The sequence below is a fragment of the Eumetopias jubatus genome, unplaced genomic scaffold (genome assembly GCF_037043125.1).
Source record: "Eumetopias jubatus isolate StellerSeaLion01/CBP00866 unplaced genomic scaffold, mEumJub1_p1.0 scaffold_14, whole genome shotgun sequence".
Lineage (NCBI taxonomy): Eukaryota > Metazoa > Chordata > Mammalia > Carnivora > Otariidae > Eumetopias > Eumetopias jubatus.
The window spans coordinates 49669070-49688109 of NW_028274820.1; the positions used below are offsets into that span (position 1 = coordinate 49669070).

At 35.0% G+C, this 19040-nt stretch overlaps 1 protein-coding gene across 2 annotated transcripts in view; it reads right to left on the minus strand.

Moving 5' to 3' along the window:
• The window catches only part of AGMO (alkylglycerol monooxygenase), a 330223-nt gene that overhangs the window by 196932 nt on the left and 114251 nt on the right, over positions 1 to 19040 (minus strand). For both annotated transcript variants that reach the window (XM_028117298.2, XM_088018484.1), the window contains one exon: positions 8016 to 8119. In XM_028117298.2, coding sequence (XP_027973099.1) covers positions 8016 to 8119 — 104 coding nt within the window. The remainder of the gene's footprint in view (positions 1 to 8015; positions 8120 to 19040) is intronic.

Below are 19040 nucleotides of genomic sequence, written 5' to 3' on the forward strand. Positions count from 1 at the left end.
GAACAATTTCTATAAAACTAGAGACAAGAAAGTGTGTGCACTTGTGACTTCACAAATCTTAATGCATATATCTGAAAAGAAAAGTAGAGAGGGAAAACCAGAAAAACTCACATTCTCTGTGAAGTTTTTAAATATGTTCATTGGCTGAAAGCAAGAAGCATGAGTGGAGAAGAGCCCTAGAGACTGCAGAATTCTGGAAGGTCTTCTCCCAGGAAGCGAGGACGGTGTGGTGAGCAGCACTGACCCCTCAGCTCCATCTGGAAGCCATACATGGAGCGGCAACAAGATGCTTGCTGGTGCTGCAGGGCACCTGTGGAGTTCAGCAAGCTGGGTGTGGGAATGAAGTAGGTGGGTGACTGAATTCAAGCACAGCTTGGGGATTTCAGGGCAGATGCAACAGAAGGAGGCAGACTTTTCCAGAGTCAAAGAAATGATGCACTTCAGGTTGGATGAAGTAGGAGATAAAGCCGTGAGGCATGACAAACTGGGAGGAAAAGCAGGGATCGAGAGAGGAGAGATGTCCACAAGTAAGCTACAAAGCAAACTGGTTCAAGTTAGGTGTCTAATTACTTTGAATGAAATGGGAAAATAAATTTAGCTCCAGGATTCATGTCTATCTTATTTTAATAAAATAGTTGAGCTTTACTAATATCTGTACTTGTATGATTCTCATTTATTTTTATAATGCTTTAGAGAAAAAAAATCCTTCATAATTGAGGAAATAAGATTGAATAATCAAGTACACCATCCCACATTCCTAAAATCTACATAATCTATTACAACACAGAACCGGATCTTGTGAACACAGATAGCTACAGATCTCTATCCTTAAAACACATCTACTTAAATTGTATGTTTGGATCAAGCACCTTAAGAACAGAGCACATGTCCTATTTCTCTTTATATCCCCAACCTTTGCCACCACGACCAGTTCTGCCAATCAAGACTTTATGTGGAAAACAAAAAAAGAATGGATGCCCATCTCAAAGTAAGAACAATTACATGTAAAGAGAGGTGAATATTTTAGCCACTTTTACATTTAAAGTAGCAATAAGATAATGCTGTCTTATGTAGAACTCTTCATTATGAGTCTTCTTATTTATCCTTCATCATAAAAACTACAAATGACTATCAAATTTCTGTAAAATGAAACATTAAATATCAGAGAAAAATTTTATTTTACCAAATTTTAAACTGACTTTGGTACACTACAGAATAATTCTATTTTCCCGATGCATGCTAGAATCAAGGCTCAAACTGGTCAAGATACAAACAAGCAAAGGGCTTCATTTATTTAATATGTGGACCTGAACTTTGTCTTATATGCTGTCTTTGAATGGTGGTTGAGGGTGGCAAGGGACGCCTTGGAGTTCTGAAGCAAAGTCCTGAGAGATGTTTTGTTTCTTTACTGCCTAGGGGGCTCAGGGCATGCTTTCCATCTGTGACATAAGAGTTATGAGAATTTTATCCCTAATGTATTCGACTGCAGTACATCAAAGTTGTTAGTTTCTGTGTCTTTATTTGTTCACATTTGTCTTTATATAATTCCAACTCCCACATATTGAAAAATAGTCTTTGCTTATATAGTTTGGCAGAAAGTACGATGCAATAAAAAATTTGAGATTTCACTAAAGTTTCCTCTGCAGTCTTATATGTAATATAAAAACAATATTACACATGTGAGTCATACTTGATATAGTTCAAAGAATTTCCACACTCATCATTTAAGGTAACTTTCAAAATAACAATAGAAGAAGGCAGAGCAAATATTAATTACCCCATTTCATGTAAAAAATCACTGAGATGCAAACATTAATCAGTTGATTCAGAGTGGCAAAGCTCGTTAATAACTGAGCTCTCTGGGATTCAGACTTCGTTATTTCTGATAAATTGTTCTCTCGTGTTTCTTAAATGTAATCAGTATGTAATTTTAAATGATTACTCTCAAAAATAATATCACTGTATATTTACAGGTTCCCTAGCTTGTGGTTAAGAAAAGTTTTCATACATTGACATTATAACTATATTTCTTTCCTCTGATGGTGGATAAAATTTACCTCTTTTTAGATCACTAATACACTATAAACGTATTTTATAAATTCTTATAATATTGATTATAACACTAACCTAAAAAAACAGAACAATTTTAAGGATTGAGATATACTACAGAGCTAAAAATAAATTACCCAATCTAGTCATTTAAACTAAGTACATTTATCATTAACTTACTATGCTTTTAAGAGAAATACTCAGCTCATTAAATGTAGAGATTACTCTTTCCCATTCTATAGCTTCATATATGAAACAAATATGCCAAATATATTTTATTCAAAAAGGTAAATAAGTTACTTACCTATGCTCTAATTTTTGGAGATATTTTAAATAAAAAATATTCAAAGGAATGACAGATTTAAATTATTTCACACACTGGACTTAGCTAGTTAACATAGCAGAATGTTTGACACCCATAATGTCAAATATATGACATCCATAAAACCTTAAAATTTCTTTATTTATGTACTATACACATTTATTAAGCACTGACTGCATCAGGCACTTTAGAGATCTAGTGAAAAATACCTTTTAAAGTTTACAGGCTGGCATGAAAAGCAATAATGCAAATAATAAATACTATAATAGAGATATGCAAGGGTTCTATGAGACCAAAAAAAAAAGGAACCCAGGCAAAGTTAGAAATCATCTGTAGAGAGTAATGAATTGAGTCTTGAAGGATATAACAATCAGAGGTAAAGGAGCAATAGTTTTCCTGGCAGAGGTAACTGGATGTGCAATGACTACCAAGACATTATGACATGGTAGATTTAGAGAACTGAAAATTAATTGTTAATTGAAAATGAGGTGACATTGGGGGATTGTGGAAGATGAGACTGGGGACAAAGTGGGGCCAGGTTTTGACTACCTCTGCATGTGGTATGGAGTCTATGAAATTCCCTTCTCAAAGCTATAGAGCAATTCAGCTTTTTCAGATCCAGCATTCTGGAAAGGAAACAGTGGGTGATGGGTTGAGGGATTAAGAATGGAAAAATAAAGAGTTACTTTAGAACCAATTTAAAATAGTACTGGCTGGGGGCACCTGAGTGACTCAGTCAGCTAAGTGTCTGACTCTCGGTTTTGGCTCAGGTCATGATCTCAGGGTCTTGGGATGGAGCCCTGCATGGGGCTCAAGGCTCGGTGCAGAGTCGGCTTGGGATCTCTATCTCCTCTCCCTCATACCTTCCCCCGGCTCATGCTCTTGCAATCACTCAATAAATAAAATCTTTAAACAAATAAAATAGTACTGGCTGAATCATTGTTCTCTAGGATGCTTCAGACGTCTCAGGAATCAATGAATATTGCTGCTAGTTCTAAGGGGTTTTGTTTGGTTGGGTTTTGATTTTCTAGTTATATCATCCACAGTGACTCTGGGAAAATGTAGGTAATGTACATATAGTTGTATTTTTTAATAAATATTTTTATAATGGTTTTATATTTGTAAAAGAGGTGCAAAGATAGTACCAAGTAGCTACATACTCTCCACCCAGTATCTCGTTAACATTTTATTGTGCTGAATTGCCACAACTAAGAAACAAATTGGTACATTACTATTAACTAAACTCCACACCTCATTTAGATTTCACTAGTTTTTTCCCCCTAATGTTCTTTTTCTGTTTTAGGATCCCACCCAGGATGGGTTTTATTACATAGTCTTTACATCTTATAAACTCTTCTCATCTGTGACAGTTTCTCAGATGACACTTGTATTTCATTTTATACTTTTGAGGAGTACTAGGTTAGGTATTTTGTAGAATGCCCCTCAGTTTGGGTTTGACAATTGTCTTTTCTGATGGTTAAAGCCTGGGGCTATGGGTTTTGGTGATAGATACCACTGGGGTGAAGGGTCATTTAATAGGACATTATGATCACATCTTATCAAAGGGTATATGCTATCAACAAGATACCACTGTTAATGTTAACTTTATCTGAGATTGTATTTGCCAAGTTTCTCCATTCCAAAGTTACCTCCCACCCTTACCTCACCCTTTGTCTCTTGACTTTTGTTTTTGTTTTGTTTGTTTTTATCTGAATATAGTTGACACACAATGTTACATTAGTTTCAAGTATAAAACTTACTGATTTGACAAGTTTATACATTATGTTATGCTCGCCACAAGGGCAGTTACCGTTTGTCCCATTACATGCTATTATCCCCTATACATTCTCTATTCTTTGTACAGGAGTTACTCAGTACAGTCTACAATCAAAGGGCTGGGTAAGGGGTGCATTAAGCACCATTTTCCAGGGGTGGGGAAGTATCTACATATGTTATCTATAATTCTTTTGGAATTCTTTAAAGGAATTTATCTCCCATATATTTGTCTCCATTTGTTTAGTTATTCAATCATTTATATCGGTATGGACTGATTTCAAAGATATTTATTTTATGCTTTGGATTATAACAGCACACTGTGTTATATATTTTGTTTTTCATGTTGTTCCAGATTTTGGTCATTGGGAGTTCCTTCAAGTTGGATCCTGTAACCTTTTGACATATCCCTTTCTATTATTTTCTAGCACTTCTCTAGCTATGCTTTGAATATAAACTGTAGCATTCAGGTATTTTATCTGAATAAAGCTGGAAGAAAATGAAATGTTAATCTTGACACTGTTATATATAACATAATATTCACAGATCTAGACACACTTTATTATTTGGAGAGACTATCATGTTTAAGTCATTATATCAATTAAGATATTTAGTAAAAGATGGAAGTAACACACAAAACCACCTAATTCAATGTATAGTAAATAAAGCTCACTTAAAATGGTACTCCATCCATTGTAGTTCTTTTTGGATGAGTAATGTTAAAACTAAGGTTAAAACCGGCTTTAAAAAACTGCAAAAAAGTTTGGTTAGAGATTCTCGAAAGCTGAAATCTTATGTTTAACTACTTAAAATGACAGGTCTGCCACCCTAATTTTCATAGTAATATCAAAGAAAAACACTGAGATTAATTTTGCTTCTCATTATACAAGTTAATTTTCTTTTCAAAGACATGTATTATTTGTTAGCTAACAAACTACCAAGTTATACACCTTACCTATCAGCACTAATGAAAAGAATCTTTAAGAAGACTCAAAGAAAAACCTGATGATGGTCTTTGATTTTAATGTCTAGAAAGACCAACTATCACAGACACTTTATCTATGCCATCTTCTAACAAACCTACAAATGCTAGACAAGAATCCAGGTGGATTCACAATCTCTACCTTTCATTCCCCACACTGCAAATCCTCCCCACCCCCGCTCATTCCACTACCCCAAATTAACAGCTTCTGATGCATTCGAATGCTCATTTCCTTACTCAGCATATTTTGTGTCGTTGGCAAGATGATATGAGGTTGTAAAAGGGATTTATACTGGCAATAAAGGGGTGTGAACCTGCATTTTACTTAGGTTTTCGCTAATCTGTAACTGAGTGTATTGACTTAATAGGGGGAATGGCACAAATGAAACCAGGATAAAGATCACCATAAACTTGAAGTCAGATGTCTGGACTCAAATTCCAACCAGCAATATTCAATACTGTATGATGTAGCAGGCTCCTCTGAGATTGATTTTGTAGCTTTTAAAACGGATGATTTAAATATATTGTCTCCCAGATTTCTTCTAGTTCTGAAGTCTATGATGCTCTGACAAAAGTTTTTGTTTGATAATTCCTCAGACAACCAATTCACTCACTGCATTTGATTTTCCTGAGCAACTTCAGATACAGCTCCATCTTTTCTTGGAGACTTTCTCCCCCAAAATGTAAGCACTGGAGGCTTGAGTTATCTTTATGCAAAGTTATCTTTATAACTCAGGAGAGAATAAAGATTTTTGAGGTTATTATTTCCATCAGTCACATATTGAAGCCCACTTTGTACAAGGATAATAAAAGTTTGTATTAATGAAGCTATTTCTTAAGAAGGAAGGATAGTCAGTATACTTCCCCTCCATCAGGGGCCTGTTGCCTTTACTCACTAGAGCTCTAGACCAGTCTTGAGCTAGGCAACTGTGAAAGAGGTAGTATTTTCTTCACATCAAATCATCCAGAGTTCCAGCACAAGCTATAAGAAGATGAAATATATATAATATAATAGAAATTCTTTTGTTTCCACCTATGTTTCTTAGAGCATGTTGTGGATTGAATTGTGTCCCCCCAAAATTCATGTGTTGACATCCTGTCCCCTAATACCACAGAATGTGACCTTATTTGGAAATAGAGTCCTTATAGATGTAATTAAATTAAGATGTGCTCATAATGGAGTAGGGTGTGCTTAATCCAAAAGGACTGATGTCCTTATGTATAAAAAAAAGAAATTTGTACATAGACACGGGGAGATCACCATGTGAAGACCAGCATTATGCTCCTAAAAGCCAAGGAACTATCAGAAACTAAAAATTTTAGAGACAGGACTAGAACAGTTCCTACCCTAGAGTCTTCAGGGGGGACCATGGCCCTGATGACACCTTAATTTCAGACTTCTGGCCTCCAGAAGTATGAGACAACACAATTCTGTTGTTCTAAGCTACCCAGTTTGTGATACTTTGTCATGGCAGCCCTAGGAAATTAACACAAGCTGTAACACAGGGGTGTAGTATGGGGGGTGGTGGGGTGGATTTCTTTTTATATCTCTTTCAGCAAATGTATTTGTACCATCACTGGCTTATAGATTTGTTTTGCCTATGCTGCTGTTTGGGTTACAACACCTGCCAATTTATGCATTTTTATAGGTTATGAGGCACCTGGTTTCAAATATGGGGTTTTGTCACTTTCTAGCTGTGTAATTAACCTCACTGATCATCAGTCCCCTGATAATAGTAACACTTGATCTAACACAGTAATGTAAGTGAAAAACAACGTAGAGACAAATGCAGAGTATATAGTGTGAAGGATAAGATCCGGGACCCTGCAGCCAGGTTGAATGATTTCAAATTCAACTCCTCCCTTTACTAGTTCTGTGACTGAACTATAAACTCAGTTCCATCATTTTAAAATAAGAGTGATAATAGTACCTGTGTCTTAAATTTGCCATGAAGATCAAATAAGTTAATGCATAAAGTGGTCTTAGAAGATTGTCTGGCACACAGAAAGTATTCAATAAATGATATCTAAAAGTGCCTTGTAAACTATAAAGGACCATACAAAAGTTAGATCATTATAATTTATAGTTAATAGCACTTACACATCGATAACTCTTTCTTTTTCTTTTAAAGTAATCTCTACACCCAATGAGTGCTCGAACCCATGACCCCAAAATCGAGAGTCAGATGCTCTATGGACTGAGCCAGCCAGATGCCCCGATAACGCTGACCTTCTAGCTCAATATGCCTCTTTGCAGCAGTAGTTTGGATAGCTATGGAGATCTAAAGAGTGACAATCAGAAATGAGGGCTATTACCAAGTGGGTCAGGTTTGCCCAGTGAATCAGAAGAAACTTCAAACTACAGACTATTTCTGGTTTTCATTAGTCTGCTCATTTCCTAGGGTAAAAATATTTTAGAGCCAAAATTTTTATTGAGCATCATATTAACTGCTCTAATATGTAAATGAAAAGCAAGGAATTTAAGTAGATTTCACTTGGGCATGCAGAAATGGGAATCGAATTTTTAAAAACCTGCTTCTAAAAGTTTCAAATGAAATCTTTGTTTGCATATATTTGAACTGAGACACATTGTCTACATATCACTTTCATTAGTTATAGTAAATAAAAAAAAATAGACAGCCAATCATCTCTCACCTTGCTTTATACCTCAAGGTGAAGTTGTTTTTTGTTGTTTTGCTTTGCTTTGTTTTATCAAATAAAAGACTACCATTACAAAACATCACTTGCTTCATATGTGTCTTGCCTTATAGAAGGAGGAAAAGCCTCTTACTAAAACATTTTCTTTAGTTTACTTAGAGGAAATAGAAACAAATGAGACTTCAAAAAATGTATTATATTATCACATTTATCCAATTTTATACAACTTACCCAGGAAGTATATACTTGCAAAATAGATTGTCTCAGTGCTGTGGATAAGTTATAGTCTTCAGAACTGTGGTGGGTTTGGTGTCCAGCCCACATGATATTAACCTCTGCAAAACACATAATTTGAAATGAGCCGTGAGAATAAGAACAAAGCAACTTCCATTTTCACTTATGTATGCTGCTCTTGTTAACTGAGGAAAAAAAATCTGGAACATCTCTGAGAAACCTAGCCAATATAATTATAATTAAAATAAGCTGCTTCAAATGACTTTTGGAAACAGCGAGGGTATAAATTACAAATAAAACTGAAACATAGCGAATAAGTATATATAGTGTATATGATATAATTAAATGCCTCCAGCAAGCTAAAATGACTTCCAAAATTTATACTTGCTAATGTATTATTATAATATGACAAATCATAAAAGCTGTCAATGTTGTAATAATACAGTCAATGGATAGTGATGATTTTTCAGTATGTGATAATATATTTATAATTAAAGAAGAATAATGTGATGGGAGAAATTGGTACATAAATTTTGGAATGAAATATTACATAAAATTCCTTCCTGATGGCTTTTTAAGAAGTCTAAAAATCTGTCTATTGGAATAAAAGGCAAAGCAGAGTAATATTTGGTTCTAAGACTTAACATTTCATTTTTTAGATTTTATTTATTTATTTGACAGAGAGAGAGACAGCAAGAGCAGGAACACAAGCAGGGGGAGTGGGAGAGGAAGAAGCAGGCCTCCCGCCAAGCAGGGAACCTGATGCGGGGCTCGATCCCAGGACCCCGGGATCATGACCTGAGCCAAAGGCAAACACTTAATGACTGAGCCACCCAGGTGCCCCAACATTTCATTTTTATTTACAGAAATATATTAGCTAATACATACAGCTCTTCCTGTACCTTACCCAAACACTACCATTTCTAAAATTCTCCCACGTAATTGCTGAAATGTAAGTTGTTTATTTTCATCAAGTATTATGCAGATTACCTACATATTGCCTTGCAATTCATTTACATCCCAAAGGGATAGTTGTTTGTTTTTTCTACAATATGCCACTATAATGACCTCCTAAGTAGATAGAACAAGCCCACATTTTTCATTCTGTGAATATTTTTTTCTTATCAGAATTACAGATACCACACTATAGTCTATTCAGCTAAAAGAAAGTACGCTCTTAGCTAAACTAACTATACTTCCGTTCTTTGCTACAAATATAGGAGATAGAATTAACTGTGTGGTATGATCACTGTTTCCATGGCAGCACAGATTAGAAATCAAATCTTTTATTCTTGTATGCATGTGGAATGAACAGTGACCCTAAGAGTGGAAATACTGGATGGGTTACTGATCTTTTTTTTTTTTTTTAGAGAGAGTGTGGATACAGGTGCACATGAGTTGGGGGAGGGAGGGAAGAGAGAAAGACTCTTAAACATGCTCCACATCCAGCATGGAGCCTAACTCAGGGCTCCATCTAATGACCCTGAGATCATGACCTGAACCGAAATCAAGAGTAAGGCACTTAACAAACTGAGCTACACAGGTGCCCTGGATATTGGTCTTTACAGTTGCCATATACTAGTAGTCAAAATACCTAGCACTTGGCAGAATAAAATTTGTTAAGAGGATTTTATGAAAATTATGGAGATATAAACATATAAACATATAAATGTATATAGATAGAAAAATAAATAAATAAATAAATTCCCTCCCCCACCAATCTGGGTGCCTTCTCTGCCATTCATTTAGGAAATGAAAAACTTTCTGGACAATCTATGTAGGGAGTTACCAAACAAAATATGCATAAGAATTTTGGTAAATAAATGATAGCTCAGATATAAGAAGGACTTATGTGAAAATGGAAAGATTATGAACCAAATTATGAATAGAGGGCCCATCAGAAGTCATTATTATTAAAGTTATATATTTTCAGGGGAGACAAGTATTTTCATAAGCCATAAGTTTATATGTAACAGATCCTAATTGGTTGACATTTTAATCGTTCCTTGTAATGAACCTTTATTTTTACCCAAGCAATTAAGGAAATTGCTCTTATACAAATGAAAACTACTTGACCATAATGACTTCTAACTTCCCAGGTATAATCCTTGAAATAACCTAGAACCTTAATCTCTGGTTTATTGGCTAGTTTATACAGCTACAAATAAGAGATAAACCAAGAATCCTGTGGCACTATTGTGTGAAAGTTTATTAAGAGGTAATAAACTTGGTGAATCTCATAAGTCTTTTAAAACTCCTTACAGAGTGAGACCCTGAAATAATCCAAACACCATTTTCTCTTTAAAATATACCCATTATTAAACATTTCAGAACCTATTACTTACAAACTTCATTACAAAAAAAAAAAATCGTTGTCCATTTTGTTGGACTTTTCAGGATTTGCTTTAAAAACTCATCATAATGTATTCATGTTATGAGTTCAGAAGGGGATGAGCTAATCAGATGAGGTCCAATTAGAGAGTAATAACATATTTAAATTACTTCCTATAACTTCCACAGAAGCTAAATGGGGGAACAAAGAATCCACAAAGGTGGAGGTTAAAGACCTATCTCTTTAGTTGTTTTAAAAGCATTTACTTCCTATCACAAACTGTGTGTAACACAAGCCTTTGTTCAATGAAGTACAGCTGTATAAACAGGGTACAGTAACTGGATCCTACTGCCTTACCTCTGTCACTTTTCAGAACAAGGAAAAACAAGAAAAAATATAAGATTTTTTTCCACAGTTTATGCACCTTACTTGAAGTAAATCATTCTCAAAGTGGTTATACAACTGCATTTTATAGAAAATTGTTTCAATAGTTCTTTTGTAAACAAAATGAAAAATTAATAGTGCATTTACAAATATGTTCATTTCCCCTAATATATGAATTTCATTATCTGTTCTAAGGAATAAAAACAAATATTAGAGAGGAAGAAATGGTTTTTTAAGAATAAACATCTTTTTATCAAAGAACTAATGTAATTATAAGTTGTAGTCTGTAACAATTTTATTTTCCTACAAGAGAATTACTGATTATATAAGCATATGGTATGTTATTATGGCTTTTCAATGATATAGTTAGAAACATTTATGCTGTTTTCCAGTGTTAAAATAAAGATTTGTATAAATATATTTTACTAATACATTGACCAATCATTCAATTTGGCCAAAATTTAATGTAATATGTGTGTTTGTGCCTATGTTATATTTTTGAGTTTGTTAACTTTTTCTATTTTTTTAAATTAAAGTATGACTTACATACAGTGAAATTCATCCCTTTTTTGTACTTGGTAATATGAGTTAATCAAGATACAGGAAAGTTTTGACCAACCCCCAAAATTCCTCATGGCACTTCATGGTCAGGGCAAGTAGACTCTAACATGGCTCCCTGATCAGACGATGCGATTCTGGACTTGGAACTGATAATGTCATGGGATGAAACTCTTGGGATCTTGGGAGAGGTGAGGGTGTTCTGAAGTAGGAGAAAAATGAATCCCTGGGATCCAGAGGAGTCCTATGGAAGTGGCTTCTAAGACGGCCCCCAGTGATTCCGTGCCCTTGTAGGATGTTCATCTCTTGCATAATCCCTCCCCTTGATTTTGGGCTGGATTTAAGAATTCCCTTCTAATGAATATAATTTTGGGCAAGGTAATGGGATCTCACTTCTGACATTAGGTTATACAAAGACAGAGGCTTATGTCTTGGGTACTCTCTCTCATACTCTCAAATGCTCTGTCTGAGGAAAGTCATCCACCATGTTGTGAACTGCCTTTTGGAAAAACATGTATGTTAAGGAATTAGGAGAGGCCTCAAGCTAACCAGTGAGGAACTAAGCACCTCAGCTCAAACTCCACAAGGAACTGAATCCTGCCAATAATCATGTAAGTGAATTTGGAAGCAGATCTACCCCCAGCTGATCCTTCATATAACACTGCAGCCAGTAGGCAGCTTAATTGCTTAACTACAACCTCTTGAAAGATCTTGAGCCAGGAGCCCTCAACTAAGCTGTGCCCAGATTCCAGACCCACAGAGACTATGAGATAAGCCATGAATGTGTCAGAAAGAAATAGATAATACAGTAGTCAATCCCCCTTGGCCTCATTCTCCCAGTCTCTTACAACCACTGATTTGAATTCTTTCCTATAGTTTTGCCCTTTTGAGAATGTCATACAAATGAATTACATAGTATTTAGCCTTTTGAGTCTGGTTTCTTTCACTTAGCATAATGCATTACAGATTTCTCCATTTTGCTGTATTTATCAGTAGTTTATTCCTTTTTCTTGCTGAGTAGTATTCCGTTTTTATCGTCAAATCATACTTTGTGTTTTGTTTTTATTCATTTAGTAATTGAAGAACAGCTTAGTTGCTTCCAGTTCAGGGAAATTACAAATAAAGAACCTATAAACATTCTCATACAGTTATTCTCTTATCATAAGTTTCATTTCACTTGGGCAAACACCTAGGAGTGAGATTACTGAGCTGTATATATTTACATTTACCTTGTAAAGAAACCGTCCAACCATTTTCCAAAGTGGCTGTGCCTGTCTGTACTACCACCAGGAGCGTATGAGAGTTACATTTGCTCCATATCTCTGGCAACACTTGGCATTATTAGTTTTATTTTTAATTCATTTATTTCATAGCATTCTAATAGCTATGTAATTATATCACATTGAAGTTTTAATTTTCATTGACATATGGCTAATGACGATGATTATCCTTCCATGTGGTTATTTGCCATCTGTTGCCATCTGTATATCTTCTTTGAACTCTCTTTTCAAAATTGTGCCCATATTTTAGTTGAGTTGTTTTCTTATTATTGAGCTTTCAGAAATCTCATATATTCTTCATACAAGTCCTTCATTAACTATGTGATTTGCAAACATTTTCTCTTACGCTATGGCTTGACTCCATTTTTTTAACAGTGTCTTATGAAGAACAAAAGTTTCAATTTTGATGAAACTCAATATAAATACTTGAGAGTGTTATAAAAAACATTTTTAGCATATATAACAAAGAACAGAGGTTACTTTGGAGAAAGTTTTCAGCATAATGAGAAATTTGTGTCTAGAAGCTAACGGAGTCTATGTGTGTTATACATTTAAATTGTATCTAAATAAGTCTCTTGTCTAAATAAGTGTCTTGTCACCTATGGATGCAGAGAATAACCCTGTAGGTTAATCTGGGACATAAGCATAGGTCTATTAGAAATTTTCACAGATAGAGGATAGCTATTTAATCTTCATTAGTGGACAGGCCAGAAAGTCTTGGGGCATCCTTGGGGGGTGATGATGTTGTCTTCACTTATAATTTGGAAAGCCCTCAAGTTATGAAGGCAGAAATGTAACCGGCATTTCGTAAAATGTTAGTGATGCTTGGAACCAATAAAGGGGTGATAGTAACAATTTATGCAACATTTAGCATATTGTGTTGATTGTGGAACATGAGAACTGCAAACAGTCTTGTGGAATTCCTTAGTTTAAATTTTTGATTTTATAAATAATAAAAATAAAATAGAAAGGGTGAAGGGAAAAATTGTTTCACTAAAGAAGAGAAAGGATCCTCCCCCCCTTCAGCAATGATTTACTTAATATATTCACACCCTTCTTGGATTTTTTTTTTTCTCCTTCAGAAATGGTAGTAACTGGGTCCAAGTATTTTCTGGGCCTCAGATGATAATTTCCAATAAGTAAAGGACATTTCAGGAGTTCAAAATGCACTCTCAAAAGATGATGTTGGATAGGGACAATTGCCTATCCCCTTTAACAAGAAATCTAACACTATAAAACACTGACCTTTTCCATTTTTAAAATGAAAACAATTGTTACCTTGAATCTGAATACACGAGACATAAGTGAATCCTTTAAAAGTTTGATCTCTTCCCAACAGATAAACATGATTGATAAATGATTTCAAGAAATTTTTTGAGCTAAGAAAATAGTTAGAAGCAAACTCAAGCTATTAAACTAAAGTCTAATGAAAATATAATAACTAGTGAATAACAATGAACATGACCTCAGTTACTTTCCTAGTCTCCACTCTCCACTGAATTAATTACCAACATCATCAATTTTATGAACACAACTTCATGCTCTTCCTATAGCAGCAAATGAAATTGTGATGATAAAATTGATGAAAATACCAATTCATTCAATGAGACTGATATTCTTTGTTGTATTTTATTCTAATCTGTCCTTTGCCCACTTAGTACCAAAACACAAATTATTAAGTATATCTAAAAATGTCCAATCAATGAGAATAAAACTGACAAGTTGGCTGGACCGCCACATTTTTGTTCAACATGTTTTGCATATATCCAGATGTTCAGCATCACAGAAACTGTTCATATGTAGAACTGACCAAATTTTTCTCTTCTTATCTGAATGTTTGGCAACATGTAGATATTAAATAATTTCTTTAGAAGAGGTAACATGATGGCACTAAAACTGTCACAAACACTAAATAGTCACTCTAATCTTTCTAGGAATTGACACATTAATACTTCTTAAAAAATGTATATTCAAATGGAAGCTTTTAAATTTTATCATGTAGAGTTTTAGAATGAGAGTTCTCCATTTATATGTTTATATTCTTTTAAAATTTAAACCAAGCAAAAAAGAAGCAGATACAGCTTTTCAGTATGAAGTAAAAAAAAAAAAGAAAAAAAAAAAAACCAAGCATTTACATTATTTTTCCAATCCAAACTTCTGTTTCTATACAATGCATAAGCAAAATATAATGTAATGCTTATTATTGAGTTATTTGAACAAAATGGTAAAATTATTTAAAATCATATTGATGTTATCACCACCTACCACATTCACTTGCATATATTACAAATAAAAAATACAATTTTAAAATTTTAGAATTTTGATACGTCCACATTTGTGTCAGTTGTATTCTTTTAAATCCTTTCGGGAAAGTCTTAAGAATTAAGATTAAATTTAATAAGATTACATTTTAATTGTAGATTTTTAAAAATACTTATTTAGCACTAATCTATTAAATCTCTACTACATACAAATATTTGTTTAGGTATTCTAATAGATAAAAGCACAAAATAGAAAAAAAATCTTTCAAAGAACCTGAAACCAAATAGAAATTTTTAAAAAAGATATAGAGGGTGCCTGGGTGGCTCAGTTGGTTAAGCGACTGCCTTCGGCTCGGGTCATGATCCTGGATTCCCGGGATCGAGTCCCACATCGGGCTCCCTGCTCAGCAGGGAGTCTGCTTCTCCCTCTGACCCTCTTCCCTCTCATGCTCTCTATCTCTCATTCTCTCTCTCTCAAATAAATAAATAAAATCTTAAAAAAAAAGATATAGAAAGGATTGACTGGTCCAGGAAAGTCTTACATACCTTAAAATAAATATAATTCTGTGTAAATTGCACATGTTCTGCATCACTTTGTAGTTGAAGTTTTACAAAACCTTTTTAAAGATTATACAGGGCTTTTGTAGAATGTAAGAAGACATTACCTTCCCTCTGTCTGAGTGACTAACCACTTTCCTACCTTCTTTTATTTTCTGTTCTCAAAATGCCCCAGGAAATAAGATTGCACAGTATCTCATGCAATTCAACTTTTGATCATTGCCTACTCAACTCAATAGTTAGAATTGTCATAAAAGTCCCTCCCTGTTTTTACTCAAAGATGAGCTTGAGTAATAATATTTATAATACAAATACAAATAGTATTAACAGCAATGATTATAAGCACATAAAAGTGCTTAGCATGTACCAGGCAAAATTTAAACACTTTACATATACTAATTCATATGTTACAGCTACACTAGAAGATAGATAGGTAATTGTATGGTTTCCACTTTATAGATGAGGCAATGGAGACACAAGGGGATCTAATAATTTGCCTAAGGTAAGTAATGATTGCTATTCTTATTAATTAATTATTAGTTATTAGTTGCAGAAACTATATTTTCTACCCCCACTAACCCTCGGGATGAGGTAAAGAACAGCTGTGCCTCCTCCACTCTCTCTGTTCCCCTTCAACTGCAAACAATATACAGAATATTCAGCAGAGGACGTTGGTACCCTGGGCTCTGTATGCAAAGACAAAGGAAAGATGGGAGGATCTTGGATGTCCATGATAGCATGGAGTAGGGTGCCCCCACTCACCCATATTTAACAAAGATGAGAGAGAGAAATCAATCTTTATTGCATTAAGTCACTGGAATTTGTTATAACTCAGTGAACTAACTCCACTATACCCTCACTAGTAATTTTTGCTCTCAATACAAATGAATGTGATGTGGTCATCACCAATGCCATTGACCTTACTACAAAGCTATGTTCTCCAGTACTCAGTTCTTCCTACAGACTCACTTCTATAGGGAAAGCATTTCATAGTATACTGAGCAAACTGGTACCTATGTTTCTAAATGCAACTTCCAACTAGCATAGCTCAAGGTAATATATTTTATTATCGCTAAACTTCTGAAATGACTGCTTAAAAGAGATGGTTATAGGAAATCCAGAACATATTGTGTGGCTTTTTCCTCTCTTTCCTCTGCCACCTGGAGTCATCCCTAACATCATTTTGATGACTTGACGGTCCATTCCATTCCAAGGTTATATGCAAGGTTGTCTGAAAGTAATGCTATAAATAAAACAGTTTGATTTCAATGTACCCTTTTCTTTCTCTAAGCTGCATCATTCTCCATGTATTCCTCTACTCCTTGTCAGTTTGTGTGTAGATATTGGTCAAGACTAAGTAACCACCTAGATTTCTTTCAGTTCAAATTTATATTTCCCTGGCCCTAGGCCATGGGCTGGGTAATGTGTTATAGAATCCTGATTTATATCACTGCTGATGCATGGAAAGAGCTCTTCCTCACTCAGTAGAAAACATATCATTGAACTAACATATTCTTAAGTGGCATGCATACTGAAATTTCCAGAAATATAAAATGCCAATGAAGAGAAATTTTTGGTTAAGAGAGATTCCGTACCTTCCAACCTATGTGGAAAATTAGCCATGTCCATAAGGAAACTATCCCTATCTGAAAAAGTTGGCAGAATTAGGTAAAATCCTTTGAAATAAAAGCTAACAGTATTACATTTCAAAATAATTACAAATTTGACAATGTTTATGTCTCATGAAAAATTACTTATCTATTGAATAAAACCAAATTCTAATGCCCGAGGGTCCTGGTTGTCAGCAGCCACTTTAATGTCATGACTTGGGTTTTGGTGAAGTTAGTGACTTTAATATGAGATTCTTAAAATTTATTCAGATTCTAAGAAAGTCACACACTTTCATAGATTAAAAGCAAGAAATTTTCCAGATATTTAATGACATATACTTGGCATTCATAATACCCCAACTAGCACAATCAGGGGGCAGAAATCATGGGAGAAGAGCTCTCTTTATGTCAATAGAGTTAGCTAGGATTGGCAAGCTCTCTGTGACACTTCTGTGCAGCATGCTTGCTGCATGTGGTGAGACACAATGAACTTCGGCTGTATTATGTTTGGAACAATTATTTATATAATTTGTCTCTGCAAGTCACAGAATCTAAGAACAAATAACCTCCAAAGTTTAAAAAGAGAGCAACATAAGGAAGTGAATAGGAAAGCAAAGCAGGGGGCACCTGGGTGGCTCAGTTGTTGAGCGTCTGCCATCAGCTCAGGTCATGATCCCGGGGTCCTGGGATTGAGCCCCGCATCGGGCTCCTGGCTCAGCGGTGGGCCTGCTTCTCCCTCTCCCTCTGCCTCTCCCCCTGTTCATGCTCTCTCTCTCTCTGTATCTCTGTGTCTCGAATGAATAAATAAATAAAATCTTTTAAAATAAAAAAAAAAAGGAAAGCAAAGCAGCCAGGGGTTGTCAGGAAAAGACAGGAAACCAGGAAAAATGGCATGAAACCACTAGTTAGAACGTGGTTGCAATCTGTTTTCATTCTCTGATAAACCCCATGAGTAAATGTAAACTACTTTTCAACAACAACAAAAACAAAAACCTACCAGTATCTCCTCGCCAATAATAAGAGCTTTCTATGGGTCTTACTATTCACCTTTATGTTTTCAAACTAATTTTTACTGTGTCATAGCAAATGAGTATGGTTTTTATGTTGGAAACTTTTCAGTACCACTGGATATACAGGAAATACTATGGTGTCCAATGAAGGTGACAGATTGAATCCAAACCGAATGTCCCAACTGGAACAAGGCAGTTTATCCTTTGTGAATGATGTCATTCTGACATAGATTAGCATTGGCACTGGTTTTTGAGGACCCAATCTATACCTGACAGATTTCCTTTTGTATATTGGAACTGCTGTTCCTCACTCTGTTATTACCATTTGTTGACACATCTTGGAACTAAATGATGTTACTCTGATGAGTTATTTTGCCCTTTCCTCTGTCCCCTTCAAAGTATTCCTTAAATCTGAATGTATGTCTGATTTAAAAGGGAGGATGCCAAGAACTACCTTGTCCCACTGATACTGGAGAAAGAGGTTCTTAGACCTTTGGGCATTGAATGATGGAAGTGGTTATGTGGGAGCATATTCCCTACTATTTAATGGGGTAACCTCATAGTCTACCCCTTAGATTCCCCAATCATGACCCCTTTGCTACATGACGTTCAAACCCAAATGCTATTTCTTAACTGAATTCATTGTTTTCTGCCCATAATTCTTGTTTTTGAACTTGTAATATGACTATTGTACCTTTGATCATTCCTTTTTCCTCCCTGCCACCACCAATGAGATTCTACTTTGGGTTTCCTGTCAATCTACTGTGTCACCTGCTTCCTTTCTTTCAGAATCCATGTCCACTTTCCTAGTCTGAGGCCTCAGTGCCTCAGTACAATTGGGAAATATTCACTGTGTGACATCTATGTATAAGATATGCTGTCCTTAGACTATTCACAATCTTGTGTAAGGGTCAGCATTAATTTATGGACCAAATCCAGCCCACAACCTTCTTTATACAGCCAACACTAAGAGTGGTTTTTACATATTTGAAATGATTAAAGTAAAATCAGAAGAGTAACAGTTTGTGA